General features: G+C 43.6%; 2 protein-coding genes across 8 annotated transcripts; one reads left to right on the top strand and one right to left on the bottom strand.

The window, feature by feature from the left end:
* The first annotated feature begins 566 nt into the window (after positions 1 to 566).
* On the top strand, positions 567 to 11,388 carry LOC131088468 (A-kinase anchor protein 17B-like). Of its 7 annotated transcripts, none has more exons than XM_058032567.1 (5): positions 577 to 631; positions 1,899 to 1,990; positions 4,471 to 4,707; positions 5,523 to 7,011; positions 7,493 to 11,388. In XM_058032567.1, exons 3-5 carry the CDS (start codon positions 4,618 to 4,620, stop codon positions 7,627 to 7,629), a joined length of 1,716 nt encoding a protein of 571 aa, XP_057888550.1. In that variant the 5' UTR covers positions 577 to 631; positions 1,899 to 1,990; positions 4,471 to 4,617; the 3' UTR covers positions 7,630 to 11,388. The 7 variants fall into 7 exon arrangements, 6 of the variants coding, with proteins under 6 accessions (XP_057888551.1, XP_057888550.1, XP_057888552.1 ...); XM_058032569.1 differs by lacking the exon at positions 577 to 631 and adding an exon at positions 1,118 to 1,336; XM_058032568.1 differs by lacking the exon at positions 1,899 to 1,990 and having other exon boundaries at positions 576 to 631.
* An 85-nt stretch (positions 11,389 to 11,473) lies between these two features.
* PGRMC1 (progesterone receptor membrane component 1) lies at positions 11,474 to 17,036 on the bottom strand. Its single transcript, XM_058032583.1, has 3 exons — positions 16,636 to 17,036; positions 14,689 to 14,844; positions 11,474 to 13,429 (listed from the first exon to the last, which is right to left on the bottom strand). Exons 1-3 carry the CDS (start codon positions 16,952 to 16,954, stop codon positions 13,329 to 13,331), a joined length of 576 nt encoding a protein of 191 aa, XP_057888566.1. The 5' UTR covers positions 16,955 to 17,036; the 3' UTR covers positions 11,474 to 13,328.
* Positions 17,037 to 19,258: the final 2,222 nt, after the last annotated feature.

Genomic DNA, 19,258 nt, shown 5'->3' with positions numbered 1-19,258 from the left:
GAGCTCTAGCCGGGGCTGGGTCCACACATGCCCGGGGTCCAGAATGACCAAGGAAGTGGGGACGGTGCCATCAGCAGCACATGGGCGAGTGCTGCACCATTGGGAGCTGATAGCCGCGCCATGCAGAGACAGGACAGCGCTTTCCCACCGGGAAAACACCAACAAGCCAGTGTAAACCAGGGAAAGGCGGCATAAACCCTCACAGATCTACTATTGGTGAGCAATGGTGGGTGAACTATCTTTGCTCCAGGACAAAGGAAAACACGGCATTGCACCACAACCAAGCCTTTGCTCTGCCTGAGCGAGGCAGCTCCGAGGAGTAACTTCTGTGTGGCTTATTTTGAATACAATGCACACACACGATGCCCACTGGCCGAAGACGCCGGCAGCAGGCGGCTGCAGCCGAGGCTGTGCAGGAAGAGCAGCCACTGGCACCTCCTGGCACCTCCTGGGCCTCGCTTCGTGAAGATCTCCCTGAAACCGCACGGAGCGCCCGGCGGGCGGGCAGGGGCCGCGCTGCGGAGCGGGCGGAGCGGAGCGGAGGAGCCGCGCCCCGGGGCGGGCCCGTGGGCGAGCCGCGCTCCGCCCCGGGTGGCGGCCGCAGGGCTGGCGGTGCCGCGGCGGCCGGAGGGTAAGGGCGGCCGGCCCGGGGAGCGGGAGCGGGGCGCTGCCGGCGGAGGGCGCTCCGGGCCCGGGTGGGGCGAGCCGGGCCGCGGGGCTCGCTCCGCCAGGGAAAGTTGTCGAGGCTGCCGGGGCGGTTCCCGGCGGCTCCGCTGGGGCTGCCCGGAGCCCGCGGGCCTGCTGGGACGGGCGGGCCGAGCCTCGCCCCGCTACGGTGCTGGGGGGGCGGGCTGGGCCGGGGGAGCCCGGCCCGTGCTGAGGCGCGGCGGGCCTGGGCCCGGGGGTTCCTGGGGCGGGGGCTGCACGGCACGGCCCGGCTCGGTTCGGCTGCTGCGGCTCTCGGGCAGCCCGAGCTGGCTCCGCACCTGGCGGCTCTTGCAGCCGAGGCGGGGCAGCGGGGCCCCCGGGCCGCGGCTCCCGCTGAAGCCGCTGAGGGCTGGGCCCTGCCCGCCGGGTGCCCTCGGCCGGCGCTGCCGGAGCTCGGGGACCGCGGCCTTCAGTGGCTCCATGCATTGGGCTGGGGGTTTGTGTTATCCTCGCCTCAGCGGTGCTGGGAGGGTTCGCTTCAAAACGCTCCTTTATTGCAATGTTCGTGAGAGCAGCGGCACTTCTGATCATCGCTCCTTTTCACTTAATTTTGCATAGAGCGGGCTGGATAAACTCATTTGTTAAAAATCAGTTTCAAGCTCTTTAGACTTCTCCAAGTGAGTTTCTGGTAAGTGCTTGTCATAGAATTACTAGGGTTGGAAAAGCCCTCTAAGATCACAGAGTCTAACCAGTAACACTTACTGTGTTTACTGCTAAAGGATACCCCCCAAGTGCCATAGCCACAAACCATTTGTGAGCTTCCAGGCATGGTGTTTCCAGCCTCTTCCAGTGCCTGATCACCATTTCAGTGGAAAAGTTTTTCCTAATATCCAATCTAAACCTCCTCTGTTGAAATGTGAGGCCATTTCCTCTCACATTACTTGAGAGAGGTGACCGATCCCCAACTGGATCCAGCCTCCTTTCAGGTGGTTGTACAGAGCCATAAGGTTCCCCCGAGTCTCTTTTTCTCCAGGCTAAACAACTCCAGCTTTTTTTCCCTGCATGATGAACTCTGCTGCTGGGGATCAATACATACAGATGCTACATTGCATTAGCTTATAGTGCTCCTACATACTCACCTCTGCAGAATTAAAATATTACCTCTGCTGGTGAGACTGCTCAGGGCCTACACTGTCCATGAGAGCATGAAAAGTAACCTAGGAAAGTATGATTTTTTTTTTCTCTTTAAGATAACCCTTTATCCTGACCTGGTTGATGGTATGGTCCCTGTTGTGGTGGCCCAGGGCCTGGGCATGAGTGACCAGCTGGGAAACTGGGGATGGTAAGAGCTGTTTGAGCTAGCAGTACAGTGAGCAAATGTGGGGGGTGCCTTTGGAACAATTATTCCCACTACTTGCACGTTGCTCATATGGACTATGTGAGTGTTTCAGGTTAGACATTGCCAGGTTGCTAATTTCTCCCAGAAGTGTAAGTTTGTTTTAAAGTATGAACTTAGATTACACAATTTAGGGTGTTGTAAGATAAGGACAGTTCAACCTTCAGTTGTTGTAGTAAATCCTAGTGCAAGGGCAGATGTGTTCCAAAAGTTTTTACCATGGCAGTGTGGCCAAAGGGAAATAATAATCTGATAAAGGAGTTGAAAGTCAAAATCCTTGTGATTTATCAGTTGCAGCAGTTTAGGTAGTGGCTTATTGATATGTCAGGGTTGATTCCAAAAGGCCATTCTGCTGAACAGCAATTCAGTGGGTCAGCCAGTACATAATTCTATGCCTTGTTCAGTTATGTAGAGAGAAATTTCTGATGCTTGAAGAGCTCTTGGCTATGAGCACAAGTGGGGAAGAGCAGGGGTAATGGTGTGCACTAGCAAACCACTGTAGCTTACTCAGCTCTATGAAGAGAGTTTAGGGCTTTTAGGTGATTTATTGCAGTATGGTTGCACTGTGATGGTGTAAGGATGTAAGTGAAAGAAGACTTGCAAGGGCAGGATAATATATCAGGATAATATATTGGTTAAATAGAAGATCTACGTGCAAAACAGAACAAGATTTTGTGTACACCCAGTGGTCTGCAGGCTTGACATTCATATCTCTGCAGGTTGTAACAACAGTCCTGGATGTTTTAGCCTGCTGCACCACAAATCTTAGTGGGGTGGCAGAAGTTTGGTTGGCACTAACTTGGTGGAAACCTTTTTATCTTAGTGCACAGTGGGCAGAAGGGACTTTAGAGATCACTCACTGCTTCAGTTTTGTAGAGAGTGCTTTGTGTATCTGCTTTGCTTATATGAGACACTGGAGGTGTGTCTGTGTACATACACAGCTGTGTGCAGAGATTAATCCTGAGAGATTCAGCCTTGCCTGACAAACTTACAGTTAACTCAGAGTTAATTCTGAGTGCATTTGGCTGCAGTTCCCTAAGAGGAGTGATTCTGTGCTCAGTCTGTGCTGTATCTGCTGCTGCCAGAGATTCCTGGTTATTTTATGTTCATTTTAATTGCACTTGCTTTTTCTCCAGTACATGTGTGTGTTTTTTCTTTGTCATTCTCAATAAAGTGTAGTCACTCTCTTTTATGAAACAGTTTCTGTGCTTGTCTTCCCTTGTACATTCCCATGCTGAAAGCAAACAGGCATTTTTCAAGTAATAACAGTATAGTTTATAACCTGTGAAAACCATCTTACAAACTTTTTTGTTGTGTTTCTTCAGTGGAAGCTTTTATGTGGCACTCTTGCAGTTGTCTTTGTATATGTATCTTTTTTTTTTCTCCCTTTGATTTAGTCTATATTTATGTTAAAATAGTGTCTACAAAATAAAGAAAAATACAGCATATGGACAGCAATGAAATACACTAAGCTTTACTTGTAACTAGGTGCTGAACCTTTATGGAAGAAACTGGCACAGATGGTGGTTTGCCAACTTCTGTTTCTTTTTCCTTGAATTTAGGCCTGAAAAGTCCTTGATAACCAGTGGAAGCCTCTCTGTAAACTTTTTGTACAATTAACCATGTGAGGAGCAAAAAAACTAGTGTGACTATTCTGTTTGTACTAGATGTAGGTATACTGATATATGGAGCTCAGGTATCTGAACTTAACTCCTTTAATCAAAACCCAGCATTATACTGTTTAGATTTCCTGAAAATTTTCTCTGGTAAGCTAAAGGTTGTCAATATTTTCAGTGTAGTTGGTGCTGAAATTGGGAGATTACCTCAAGAGCTGATGAGAGTCTGAAAGATACTTAGTTTCTTATTGTTAAATAAAGTAGGTGTAGCAGCTGCCTGGTGATTGCTGGCTAGAAAAAGGTCAGTTGGGATCAGCTGTCCTGGCTGGGTCTCCTCCCGTTTCCTTGCTGACCCTCAGCCTCCTCACAAAAGGCCTTGGCTCTGGGTAAGCCTTGCTCAGTGATAACCCCTGAATTACTGCTGTAATACCTCTTAAATGGGACCCTCCTGCTAATCTGTAGGGGAGATTTGTTAAATTAAGAATTAGATCCAAATGATTAGTCTCTAGTTGTGTCCTTGGGGACAAACAATCATGTGATGCTGTTGTCTTGGCAGTGCTTATAAAGAAAACCCAAGAGTACATACCATTTGAAGAGACAACTTTCTAACTGTGGGGATCAGTTGGGTGTGTGTAATTTATGGTTTTTTAAAACATGTTATTTAAGCAAAGGATGTTCCCTGTTAGCCACATGTGATTCTTGATGACTGTTTGCTTATTATTAGCACTTCAAAAACTTCCATCCAATTCCCCAGGATGCACAATGTAAAACAAGTGTCATCTAAATTGTCCCATATTGATAATTACCTAGAAAAAGACGTGGTGATGAAAAGAAGTTCAAGAGAGAAAAAGGAAAGCTAAGCACAAGAGGAGAGAAGAGAGGCAGATAGATGGAGATGAGGAACACCCCCCAAAGCAGCAGAAGGAACCAGCTGAAGAACAGCACTGGCCAGAGAATATGCCTGAATGGGAAGAAAGGAAATCCCTGCTAGCTCAGAGAAGAGTGGAGTCTGTCAGACTGCTTACAGTGCTGTTAAATCGTGTGAAAGTAAGACGATTTTAAAACGTATTTTAAACTTTTAAGGTTATCTATTAGAGCTTGAATAATTCACTAGACATTTGATATCTTGATGCTGTTCAGGAGTCTGCTTTGGGGCTGACTGGACACTGAGAAGGCCTGAGTCCATGTCTTGTGACAGTCTGCTCTCAGTCTTGCCCTGAGAGCAAACATAGTGCATTTTCACCCAGAAACTTTGCCTTTGGTGCTTTTTCAAGACCTTGTCTTTACTGAGTAAAAAATAGGGCTGGAAAAGCTGTTTTGGCTCTATTAGACTTGATCCAGTGTTGCAAGCAAGGAATTTTGGAGTGGAGACATAAGTGATACTCTCTTTGCTTGTTTTGGTCTCAGGTCTACAAGTGACTGAACTAAATTGGCACAGATTATACCCTTTGGATTTCTAATAGCTTCTTCTTTTTTCTTGGCTAGCACTCATTACCAGGCTTATTTGATTCAGATAATGTCTTGAGAAAGTCAGCAGTGAAGTGATAAAAATTTGAGTGTTTTGCACACAGATTAATGTTTGCAAGTTTAATTTAGTGCTTTGGGTAGAAAAGGTTTCAAATGAAAACAGGGGTTTTAATTTCTAATATGGCTTTGTCTCCACTATTTGCAAAGAAAAAATTGCAGCTTTTAACAAGTGTGTAATATAAAAGATTTCTAAAGGACTGTAATTTACTATGAGTTGAAGTCAGAGGCTACCCTTGCCATTCTGTGTGTGAATTTTAGGGCCCCATTACATCTGACATTGGCCTTAATTACGAATGTGATGTGTTAAATAAATTTCTATTTTCTTGGTTTCACAGTTGGCAAGTCAAAAAGTGGATCCTTCACTGGGTGTAAAGAAGGACAATTCATTTTCTGAAGCAGCATTTAAAGACATACAGCAGGAGCTGATTCACTCCCTTTATCGTACGCACAAAGAGCTGAAACATAAGGAGTTTAAGTGCCCATTAACCCAAAAAGGTAGTGCTATATGCTGTGAGGAAGGAGATGTGAGTACTTTCCATGCACCTGCTTGTCACATAGTGAGGACAATTTTAAATGATGCCTCTGCAGCCCCGAGCTCTGATGGACTGCCTGGCAGAGATGTGTGCAACTCCCTGCTGATCACGGTCACCCAGCACGGCAGGGTCATCCAGCCTCGCCCTGCAAGGCACCGCCCTGCACTGGACGTAGGTCACACCCACACAGTGTCTGAGCAAGATGATTGCAGAAAGCAAAAGGTTTATGAGACTGATGAATTCATCCATTATTTACTGAACTACTATCAGACACCACACTATGCACGTGTTTGCTTAGAGCCAAAAACCACTGTGAACAAATCCCGGTGGAAGCGAGTGGTGTCTGATGATGGTGGTGGGTTTGACAGCAGCTTGAGTAACAAACATGGTCAGCACTTCAGAGAATTGAGTCCTGTACAAAACCTCCACAAGAGAAATTGTAGCAGTGATAGTCATTACAGGCTGGTGATCACTCTTGGAGAATTTGAGTCAACAGACAAAGTGTTAGAAAGCAAGGTCCATGGGGGCAAGCTTGCAAAAAAGCTGCAGGTGCAGAGGAATGACTCACTCACTGTTGATACTGTACCACATGCTGGACTGAATCATTCTTTGGAGTGCACTACTGTTACTCATAATGAGGAATTCAAACAAGAAGATGGTAAAGATGAAGGCACTGTACCATATGGAACACGTAGATCTGCTTGCAGATTAAAGGATTTGCTGGAAGAGATCAGTGATTCTGAGTGCTTTAGAGAGGCATGTGGCGGCTCAGTGAAGAGAGCAGAAAGAAGGTATGAAGAAATTTACAGCAGTTGTAATAAAGGGTGCTTGTCTGCAAGAGCTGGGGAAAGAGAATTACTGGTTTGCCATAAAAATGTAGCTCTGGAAGGTCAAGAGAAGGAAATCAGCCAATGTAACTCCTGTTCTAATTCTGTCCATGAGGGCTTGGCAAGGCAGTGTGAACGTAAACTTAAAAAGTCATGCAAGAGGTCTAGTAGTAAATTAAGATATGAAGGAAAGAAAAGTGAGAGACAATCCAGGGAAAAGGAGAAAAATGCTCATAAAATGAAGAAAAAGCGAAAAAAGCTTTCTTCTAATCTTTTATCTGATGAATGTGGCTTTTCAGAGACGGACAGTTGCATGCAGCTGGAGTCGCTCAGAAAGATACAGAGAAAATGTAAGAAAATGTTGCACAAAAAAGTGAAATTCAAGACACATCACACCTCTATGGCTGCACCAGATGTTTCCCCTCATGATGGCTCACCCCTTCAGGAAACCCTCCAGAGGAGAGGTGAGAGAGGGGCACACCACAGCTAAGGGGACTCAATTTGACAGCTCTGTGGCAGGTGAGGTTGCCACAGTTCTTACAGTGATGAAGGGTTTTTGGTTTTAAAAGGTATAAGCATGGCATAAAAAAACCAGTGCAACTTCCCTGCAATTAAGGGTTTGTTCAGTTTAGCTCTGAAAGACACAGCTGCAGCTCAAGAGTAATATTTGTCTAATTAATTTAGCACAGTATCTGTCCTGGGCATTAGCAGGTAGTGGTTGTTCTGGTAACAACATGCTTTAGACAACTAAAACACTTAGACAATTCCATGTGTGGCACAGCAGTGTAGGAAGTACTGTCTCAGGTGAGTAAATTTTTACACAGCTAAAATACATCTGATTTTCATACAGGATTGCTACTGGCTGTTCTTACAGCTGTGCTTCCAGTTGGTTGGTGGATACCCTTACAACCTGATAAACTCATTTCAACTTTTTCTTATCTACAGGAGATGAGAGGAAATTAATGTTGAGAAGAGAGATGGATGCAGATGTCAGAGGATGCCCTCTATTTCCTCTTGAGATAATTCAGACAAACCCCTTCTCAGATACTTTCTGTGGAGGAGAGCCCAGAAGAGGATGTTGAACAGCTACTGTATTATAGCTCTGAAGTTTTTATAAACAAGTGGGAGAAGAAAGCCCTTTGATCATTAAATGGAATATGAACTACTGGGTTGGTTTTTGATTTTTTTTTTCTTACATCATTCCTTTGGTTAGAATATCTAACTGGTGAAGTGAGCCACAGAAGCAGAATTTGTGTTTGCCTTTTGGATAACTTCTGGACCAAAACTTTCCCCAGAGCCAGAACAAACTTTCATGGACTAGTGGCTAAAGAACTTGAAAGGACACAGACTGAGATCTTGGAGCATTACACTTTGATGGAATGCAGAGAATCATGTAAATTACAGTATTTATTAATAATGAGTCATTGGGAAAAAACCTAATTGTCAATCCTAGAGCAAGCATATGAAGTGCCTCCTCTATCAGATTGTTATATTGGTGGGACTGGAAGGTGTGGGGGACATTTATACTCAATTTTGAGAAGTAATAGATTTCCAAATGTGAAAAAGGTCCCATCTTCTCTAAAACCCACACTAGAAGAATCCTTGTTTTCTATTCACAATTCTAGAGGTGTTTCTGAAAACTTGCTGCCTTTTGGGAGGATTTCACTGAACTTATGCTGTGTAGTGCTCCCAGGAATCTGAATGGCTGTCTAAGCAAAGCTCTGGGTGTTAGATAATGAAATGGCAGTGCATCTCAGCCTGCTGACAGTCCCCATGTAAATGCAGTTGACAGTTCACAAGATTTTGAAGGCACATATAGTGAGGTAGCTGTTTAGTATGAGTTTGCCTACAAATGCTTTCCAGGGGAATTGTGAAATGTTGTCAGAGTTGTGCTGCATGTAGATAAAAATGGGAAAATGCAGTCTAGGAGCTTGAACTATATCCATATTTATTCATCTGGCTATATCTAGAAGACAGCCACAATTGCTTTTGGACAAAGTCCCTTAGCAAGGTACAGAGTTTGAAGTTCAATACACTGATTATTACAGCTTTCATTTTATTATGATTTATTTATTACATGTCAGTAGACGAAGTTCATGTGAAAATGTTGCCTTCATTACGTAAGATCTTACCCATGTTTGTAAATTCTGCTCTAATAAATAGTAATAAAAATGAATAATTGTAATTGTTTGTGGTAGATAGGTTTTCCCCCAGTCTTCAATACTGGTGATTCCTACAGGCTTCTAAGCCAGGTTTTATCAGTCTTTCTGTTCATATGTTCAGATGTTGAGTGCCTTTTCAGGGTCATGAATGACAAATGGTTGCTACTCAAAGTACTGTTAATCTATTCCTTTTATCTAAAAGAATGTTATTTTCTTGACAGAAATATTTTCTGACTATTTTGGAGAACCTTTATGCCCCTCTTAAGTCCCCCCTTTAGTGTTTTATACAGTTATAATGAAGAGGGACTATTGTAACATGTTACATGTGACCATGTAAAATGTTTTCAGTTGCACTGATGTGACATACCAAGGGTGTTTTTTCTCTATGCAATATTTGCAGATTAAAGATAACAAAACTTCCCCCCTGTCAATCTATAGACAGTTTTGTGTCCATGAGTACCCATTTCCCATAAGACAGGCTTTTGGTGACAGGTGAGGAAGTATTTCTTTTTGTTAATCTAGGGGAGAAGGAACTAAAGATTTCCTTCAGTGTAAATTTCTAGTGTTTTATTAACATGCTGTCACAATAACCAATAACAAATAAATACTCAATTCCTGTAATTGCTTCAGGGATTCACCTGTACTGACTGAAACTGACAGAGGATTTGCTTTGTCTGCCACGTCCTCACTCCATGTAAAGCATTGTTAGTTAATAAAATATGCATGCACTTTAAAATGTGAGACATCATTGGAATCTTCATACCCAAAGAGAACTTCTGTGTTTCTTATTTGACATTTTTTAGAACCTGATTTCAGGTGTTTAAATAATAATTTCACTTTTCACAAAATCATAGAATGGTTTGGATCAGGACCTTAAAAACCATCTTGTTCCAACCCCCATGCCAAGGGCACGGGCACCTTCCACCTGCTCCGAGCAGGGTCCAGCCTGGTCTTGAACACTTCCAGGGCTGGGGCACCCAGTTTCTTCTGGCAGCCTCTGCCACAGCCTCACCACACTCACAGGGAAGAATTTCTTTTTCCTGTCAGCACATTCAATATGAGCCCCACTTCTTCATACCCTGGCCTGCTTAATATGATTTTATTATCCTGAAGGCTAATCTTTAAAGATATATGTAACAGCTTGCTTTAAAACTTTTAAAATGCATGGCTCTGTAGATTGGATTTTAGTTGTTATAAATGTCACATCCCACATATGAAAGTTACAGAATGTTTTGGTAATTAAAACATTTATTAGATGAAAATATGCATTAAAAGCAGCATTTATATAGTTCAGCAATGGAAATATAGAACATTTCTGGTATACTTTCACACCTTTCAATTTGAACCTGATGTGTGCTGTTGTGCCCAGTTGCTGTTTCAAGAGGCTGGGTGCTTTTTATGGAAACACTGTTTACTCTGACATGTATGAAGTTGGCCCTGAGACTACAGCTCTTGCTATCAAATCTAATTTTCTGTACAGAACTAGTGAAAATGCCTCCTCATAGAGCTGGTATGGAGAGAAGTGGGCTGAACAATGCTTTGTTACTGAAAGTTTGTGACCTGTGGGTTGTACCTTGTGCTGAATGCTGAAGCCAAAATCCTACAGGCTGGTTTGAAAGCAGAATTACACAAGGCCCATTATTAAATCAGTCCATCTGCTTGAAATACAATACAGCAATTATGATATAAAGCCTTTTCTTCTTAATCCAGGGATTCCAGGCAATGCATAGAAATGCCTCACTTTTCATAAAGCCCCTTACGTAATTTTCAACAGAAGCATTCAATACTGAACTTTTTTTTTGTTTAACTGAAACAGCAGGAAGTAAGAGCTAATAAAGGTGAGTACAGGCAGGTGAAACCCTGATGAGAGAATATCTGAATTTTACAAAGCAGTTAAGAGTATGGTTGAAAATAAGATACGACTCAATTGTTTTGATTTGTCCTGGCAAAGATCTTTGTGACAGGTGTTGGACACGTCAGAGGAGGGAGATTAGTGACATTGTCTGCCTTGAATTGGTCATCCTGTCCTGCCTGGTTAATGTACAGCCTGATGAGCTGCCTGGCATGGCTCTTTTTGCATAGTCATTGCTGCCAGTCACTGTTGAAGGAAGGGTTCAAATTGTAATGAACAGACTAAAAAAAGAAGTTAAAACCCATCCATTTTCTTCAGCACTTTGGAAAGAAGTAAAACCCGTGCCTGCTGCTTTATGAGCAGCTTTTGTGACACACTTCTCCTTTGACAAGGAGTTCTCTGCTTTCCTTGAAAAAGTAACAATCTTACCAAAGTGTCATGCCTCCTCCCCAAGAAGTATTAACAATGAGCTTTTCTTGTGTTACTGCATGTTTTCTGCATCGTTTTTGTTGCTATTTCTCTTTGTGATGCATACCGTTCTGATGTACAGATTAATCCTTAAAATAGTTTTTAGTTCCTCAGAAGATGTTACAGAGTAACTTTAGAGTCAGGTGGTTGGGTCCACTTAAGGGTAGGTTACAGCCTTCCAAAGCTCCAGCTTTTGCTCAGTATTAACAATTACTTGGGGTTTTTTTCTGCAATAGAGCGTGTTCGCTATTTAATATTCTGTCAAAATTTTACTAGCAAACTGCATTTACAAGCATTCCATTAGAACATATTTTACTCAATCTATGGATTGGATAACAAGACAGATCAGAGAAAGATAATAAAAAACTTGAAACGTTAGGGGACTATTAAATATAATAATAAAATATAACATTTGGTTGCAGTAAATAAAAACAAACTCCACCATTATGCAAGAGTATTTTATTTTCTGCCTTAAACAAATAAAAGCACATTTCCAATTTGAGGTAAACCATTAGTAGTAGTTTGCAAAGAGTATAAATGTCTCTAAAAATAAAACAGCAACACAAAGGTCATGACAAGGCCTATGTGTGTCTCCAGACCTTTGTCAGGTAGTTCATACAGTACCACTTTACACAACTCTGGCTCAAACAACCTTGCTCTTCATTGGAAGGCCCAGTGCAACCAAAGGAAAATCCCAGGACGGTGTTGGGACTGAGAGAGAGTCAGTTGTTCTCACCACAGATGGTCTCAGGCACTTTAATATGTTGTGTCAACTCGTTTATGAAAGCTGCTGTTGTGCAACACACTCTACTTCTGAACACTTCTGCCTAGTTTGCACCTTCCCACCCAGGACTCAGTTCCTCATTTTGGGCATGTTGCCAAATTGAAACAACCAGACAGTCGAGTCAGAGAAATGAAACAGAGGGAACTACACCAGACAGGCACCCTGGAGATTCTGCACTAGCAGAATCACCTGGACAAGAAACAAGTTCACATGTGATCAGAAAATCATTAGTTATCTTGGAATTTATAAGTTTTATGGAAGTATTTTGGATGATGAACATTTACATTTTTCCTTGGTCATATCCATTTATCCAGCCCTCTCTGGTAGGAGGGAGGTCACTTAGAAAGAACCTAGTAATTAAGCATAGAGGTAAGCCAAGAGAGCAAATAAGTAAAAAGCAACTCAAAGGTCAGGTCCACAGGTATAGCACTGCTGGTTACGCATGAGATTGTGTCATTTCTTTGAATGGCAACATTCCAAACCAACAAAGGCCTCAATGCAGAAACAGCTTGCACTGTTTTATTTTGTACAGGAAACTTATGTAAGTTACATTGACCAGTAATGTTTTTCTGCTAGATAGAGGTGCATGTACAAGAGCACTTGCTAATCATGCCATACCAGCAACTTCTTGTTTTTTAGGCCTAGGAATCAAGAGCAGCTGATCTTCCATGTTTAATATAATTCCATTAACATTCATAGGAGCACTTTTTGCTGAGAAGAAAATCAAATGAACAATAGTCAAGTCACACTCCATGGTGTACCTTTAGGGATGCCTAGTTCCACTCATTATCTAAACTTTTGTAACACTATAGATGTGCTTTAAAAGTGAACAGACAATATTAGTCTATGCAGAATTATGCATGTTGAATACATCAAGCATTCATCAGTCTTTATTAAATACTTAAAAGTGATTTAACCTCACAAAAATTCTTAATCTTTTTTAAAAGCAGTTAGTGTTTCATCTGTAAGTCACTAATGCAATGACTCAAAAGCCAAATTATCTCACATAATAATGAATTACACTGCACAACAAATGAGTATGATGCTTTGTGAACAAGATATAGTCCCTTTTCTAAAGGAATTACAACCCAGGTAAGATGTGCCAGATCCTGCAGAAGCTAACACAAAAGAAGATTTAGTGGTGTTTGTGCTGCATATGTGAAGTGAGTCATGTGCTTGTCTCCACAGTGATAGGTTGGTAATGAAAAACTTGATTCCAACCTACTTTGCACTAAATGGTGATAGCAGGAAAACAGTCCTTTATTGCCAAAATTGCAGTTTACTTTTGCACAGACATTTGTCATGCATACTTATTATGTGGGTTTAAAGCAAGACAGATCATAGACCTTCAGAAGCTTCCCACTGAATTTGAAAAGGAAATCTTTGAAAAGAAACCATTCACTGTACCTCTGGACCTTTTGTAAACCTTGCTGCTGCTGCACCTTGTGAAACAGAAGTGGAATGTTACAAATGATCCATTGTTGTTCAAAAATAGATTGTTCCACACTGCAGTATCTACTCTTTCTTTGCATCCTGGGCATCTTTCTCGTCTTCATCAGAGTACACGGTGGGTTCCTCCCCCTCCTTCAGCAGCTTACCAACATGATGGTACTTAACTGGGGAAAAAAAAAATCCAAGTAATTTTCTGCCCTGAAGAGACACGTTTATAAACTCCTCCAACTGTTTCCTGAATGAACAGGATGACTATATTTCAATAAAACAGCTCTGAGCAACTTGTTCCAAACACTGGGGAAAAGGAGAAAAGCTAAAATCAACTACTACCTGAACTACTATTACTGCTGTCATAAGAAAAAGGTGAAGTGAATGTAACTCTCATTTTATTGCCTAAACCAAAAGATGAATAAACACAAACTGAGGGACTCACCCAGCCAAGGAAACAGAATCCTGGATTAGATTATTTCTCTTGCCAATGTTAAAACCAAAGGCATTGTTAGAATATTTACATTATTAAACATGCACATACGTATGTGCACACATATACACAACCTGGAAGGGGTTTTATTTTTGTAATGTGTATTACAAATATTCAATAGGACAGAAGGGAGATAATTTCTCCCAAAGATAGAGATGGGTCTGTTATCCGATTATGTGATTAAGCCTCTGATTTATTTTATATCTCCTTTTGAGCATGTAAAAATGCCAAGATATATAAGGACTGAGAGCTATATTATGTTGCTTATCTGTCAACTTCAACAAAGCAAAAGAACCCCCTGATTTCAGGTATTTCAGACTAGCAACGTTGTTGTAAATACTTAAAACAACTATTTGTCATATTTAATAGGAACACAGTAATAAAAAGAGAGGACTTCACTGTCAGTCCTGATGCTCAACACTTGTAAAGGCAGATTTTAACACTAGCTCAAGTCATATATTTGATAGCACAGTTCTGGTTTCTGCAACAAGCTTGTTAGCATAATAAACCAGCCATTCAATGTGGCGTGATTAACAGTCTTAATTAAAACAGGAAGAAGGCCAAAATAGTAGGGGCACATCAGGTCAGGATGGAGATTTCTAATGACATCATGTGGAGAAAACTCCATTGCAGCTGGTTATAGTAAATCTAGTAAATCTTTCAACACTAGATTTAAAAGGAAAACACATTTTATTTACACTATACTGGTAACTGGTGGACTGATGTATGCAATTTCCATCATATATATATATATATATATATATACACATATATATATATATATACATATATATAATATATATATGCATATATACACACACACATATATAAAATATATATATATATATATATATATGATGCTTCCAGCTGGTTACAGCCTTTTAACTATTGCTTCCCCTATTACCAGTTTACTTCTTTGTAAATAGGTTTAAAATTGCTTACAAGTGAATTGTGACTCCCAGTCCCTCAAGGTCTCTTGCTGTGTGGCATTGAGGTCAGAGAGGTCATCATAGGTGTCCCTCAGTGCCTCCTTGTCCAGGCAGAAGGTGGCAAGGCCTCGGGATGCATCTCTTCCAGCAAAAATCCCATATGGGCCCTCTTTGAAATAAAAACATAAGCAGCATTATTGCAGAGGCAATGGAAGCTATGTTATCTTCATGGATCAGAGTCCCCAAACTAAAACAGATGGTGAGTTTCTACCCTGAGCCATGCATCAGGTGCTTCTGAAATGCTTTAAAGTTTTATTCTAATTGGTAATAAGAGGAAACAGAGGAAGAGGACAAGAAACAAAATAATGGAGAAGGATACTACTGAGGTTTGCTGAAACATCAGGACAATGAACCACACCATGGTGCAGGGAATATATAAACAGGGTAAGGACAAGCATACAGACTGGGACACACATCCTTAGAATAAGGAACAGAGGAAGGATGTCTATGGGGTGAAATCAAAGTTTTCTAATGGATACTCCTGACTGGAGATGAAAGGATGGCTTGACAGAAAATATAGTGGAGCTATGAGAAATTACCAAGTTGGAGGAAACATCTATTAAAACAAAATGCAAGATGAACTCAAATGACCAAAACATTTAACTCACAGCAGATAAGAGAAATCAAGATAAACTCTTGCTAAACTTCATTAATGATTGACTTGCTTGCATGACAAGCCAAAAATTGAGATACTGCATGTTCAACTAGACATTCAAAGTTCTTCTAAAAGGAGCTTAAAGAAGTTAGATATGGTTATTGTAGAGCACATGCCAACTTCCAGTGTGCTTTTTCATAAATTAATCAAAAGAATCTTACTTTTCCATTAAAATGAAAATCAAACTAGCCAGACATTGTGGTGAGCCATTCAGCAATTACCAAATCAGATGCAAAGGCAGCTTTTACTGTCATCAAATAAGGCAGCATCTAAAGCTTGGACCTTATGTCAACTGGATTTTAGGTTGCACAAACACAGAACTGCTCATCTAACTCACTGTGCATATCATCCTGACTGCTGCAGAATGCAAAGCTACAGCCTGGCATCATTCAGTGGCAGTCTCGTCTATGTTTGGCCCAAAAGCTGTAACTGATAACACTTCCAAAAACGTGGTGTCTCCTGCATTTTTCTCCTTGTCTCTTAAGCAGCACTGGCAGCTCACTCCTGCAGCTACCAGGCTGTCTGGACAGCTCGAGAGTGGTTATGCCAGGCAGAACCTGGTACAAATCAGCAAGCCTCAGTGAGCAGTTTTAACAGGCAGCCTCTGATAAAAATAAAACCCCACGGCCTCGTGGAGGTGATAAAACTCCTTCATCTGGGTGCACGTAGTCCCACCCACCTCATCACTGGCTGCTCCACGAGCATAGGTTATTCAATCTTTGCACGTTTGAACTATGCTCCTGGTAGAAAGCTGGTTTAATCTAAATTGCCAACTATTTAGTATAAATATTATGCAATAGAGCGATACACACTAAAAGTTGGGAATGGAATGTCAACACTGAGAGAATACTTCGCTTCTGCTGCCCGCCATCAGGCAAAGGCAACCCAGGCCCACAAAGCCGCCCAGCCTCTCATGGTACGAGTAGATTGCCATGGGAGAACACCGAGAATAATGAAACTACGTAAAGTGGCAAAGCCGGAGTTTCTCCAACGCCGGGGCCCGACTGGAGCCGGACGGCAGCAGTGACCGTCCCGCCGCTCCCGGGCTCGCAGGGGCGCGCAGCCTTCCCGGCGCCAAGCACCGGCCGAGCCCTCCCAAAGCTCCGCATGGGGACCGGGACGGGCTCGGCGCCGATCCCCGCCGAGGGAAGGCGCTCCCGGCCAGCACCGGCCCCGACCCGCCTGCGCTTCCCCGGAGCGTGCGGAGCGCCCGGGCCGGGCCCGCCCCGCAGCCCCCGCCCTCACCGGGCCCGTAGAACTTCCTGGCGCGGGTCACGTCGAAGACTTTGCCGTTGACGGCCATGAGGATGCGCGGGTCGCTCACGCCGTCGAAGGGCCGCAGCTGCTCCAGGGTGAAGTCGCGGCGCTTCATCTTGGGCAGCGGCGGCGGGTCCGCCTCGCCCGCGGGCGCCGCGGGCCGCTCGCCCCGCAGGATCTGGTAGAGCAGGAAGAGGCAGAGGCCCAGCAGGCTCAGGTTGAGCGGGGAGCCCACGATCTCCAGCAGCAGCCCGCCGCTCTCGCCCGCCGCCTCCTCGCCGGCCACCGCCACCTCCTCGCGGGCCATGGCGCTGCTCTGTGCGGCGGCTCCGCGGGCTCGGAGGGCGCAGCGCCGCACGGAGCACAGAGCACGGAGCTCACCCGGCCCGGCGGGGCGGACCCAGGGGCGGGCGGTGGGCGCGGCGGGGCTGAGGCGCGGGCGCGGGGCCGCCCCCAGGCCGGGCCGGGCGGGCTCTGCTGGGCGGGCCGGGCGGGCTCGGCTCGGCTCGGCTCGGCTCGGCGGCTCCGCGCCCGCCGCCGGCGCTAGGTGGTGGTGCGGGATCGGCCGTGGCCGCGGCTCCCCAGATTGGGTCAGGCCAGGCCGCTGTGGCGGCGCTCGGTTCCACAGAAATTCCGTAAAAAATAACCTCGGGGTGGCGTTAGAGCCGTGTCGGGGCTGCCGCGATGCGCTGTGCGAACCGCGCTGCTGGATGGAGGATGGAACCCGGCTCAGCTCCGCGCTGCCAGAGTGAGACAGGGGACAGCAGGCAGAAACTGATGCATTGCAAGTTCCACCTGAATACGAGGAAAACTTCTTTACTGTGCAGTGATTGCACAGTGGAACTGATTGTCCTGAGAGTTCGTGGAGTGTCTCTCATTGTAGAAATTCAAGAACGGTCTGGATGCAATCCTGTGCCCCCGGGCTGACCCTGCCTGAGCAGGGAGGTTGGACCCACTGTGCTCCCTTCCAGCCTGACCCGTTCTGTCACTCCCTACACTCGCTCCACCTGTGCACATCTTCTCTTTCTTGGCAAGGCAGTGACTTTTCTGAATACTCCAGGAATGTCAAACTTAACATAGAAGAAAAGGGAAGAAGTAACCAAACTTCTGGGTTTTTCTCATTCAGGTATTACCTCCAGGCCTCACAAAACTACAGAAGCAGCAACCATGATGTACTAATATAGCATGAAAAATAAAATTATCCTGTCACAGAGTTCTGTATTAATGTTTCTTCTCAGTGGAGGTTTTGGTGAATTAAAACTTAAGCTGAAGGAAATACTAACTTGGATGTATCTACTTGGTATGATGTTCATATGGTGGAGCAAATGGAGCCCCAAATACAGGTACAATATGACTGGTGACATCTGCTCCTCGGTATCAAGTGTGAGAAAGCACAAAGTGATGCCTTGGGTCTGAGTAGTCACCTCCACAAAACGTGTCCTTCACAAAGATCACAAACCAATGCCCTGCCAGTGTATCGTCATTCTCTACACGAGTCAGTACCTCAGGGTACACCTAGAGAAGAAATGCAGTGTACCAGCCTTGATCACAGAGTCATAAAGGTTGGAAAGAGATCACCAAGTGCCAACCTGATCTCCCATTATAGCTTGGCAGATGGTTCACATCCCTGCTTCAGGGCAAGCAGGCAGCTTTCACTGAACCTGGCCCTGGGACACGTAGTCACAGCAAACTGAAAGAAGTGCATTTAGTTTACTTTCTAATTCTCAGAAGGAATATTTTTAATAATAATAATTCTCAATAACTGTAACAATAACAATAACAATAATAATGATATTATTCTCAGGAATATTTTAAACTCTGTGGGTCACTGCAGATATGGATAATATTTTGTGATACACGCAAGGACTTGTGTACTAAGATTTTTAGACACGTTGGCTCTTGGTGTTTGGTTCCACCTGCTGTCTCCTTTGGGAAGCTCCTTGTGTTATAGATCAGCTCCTGAACTTAGATCTGTCCTGTCGTGGTATGCACTGACTTTTGCTTCCATCTGCTGTGTAACTTGAACAACTCCTTGTTTCATTGATCTCACAGCTGAGATTTGTACTTGTTAATAAAGTAGCTCTACATTTTGACTCTATTTCAGATACTAGAGAAATCTCTGAAACTTCAGAATTATTCAAATTCTGAAGCTGTATTACCTAGTTAATTCTGCTCAGTGTAGACCTGACACTGTTACACTTCATTGTGCTGCTATTATGTTGTAGAGGAATAGATGTAGAAAAAAGGAAGAAATTTGGAGGGATATTTTACATTTTTTTTCAACAGCGAGGAAAAACCCCAAGACTCCAAAACAATGACAACCCTGAATCTGACCTTGAACTGGACACTAATCTGGGAAAGAAGCTTTGTTTATCCCTAATATCCAAGAGAAACGATTCAAGAACAGTTCATTCTTAGATTAAGAAGGGCCAGGAAACATTGCCAAGATTGATAGAATCTCAAGTTATTTGCCATGCGAGTGCTGGTACTGGAAGTGGCCCAACTTTTCAGCTCTTTATAAAAAAACTCATATGCCTTAGAATGCTTAAGAATCTTAAGCAAAAAATAAGAACAGATATTTAGAGATAAAAGGGTATGAATAAATGGTAAT

This window comes from Melospiza georgiana, chromosome 12 (genome assembly GCF_028018845.1).
Source record: "Melospiza georgiana isolate bMelGeo1 chromosome 12, bMelGeo1.pri, whole genome shotgun sequence".
Classification (NCBI taxonomy): Eukaryota; Metazoa; Chordata; class Aves; order Passeriformes; family Passerellidae; genus Melospiza; species Melospiza georgiana.
The sequence above is the reverse complement of the archived record's forward strand: the minus strand, read 5'-3'. Positions and strand labels throughout refer to the sequence as shown.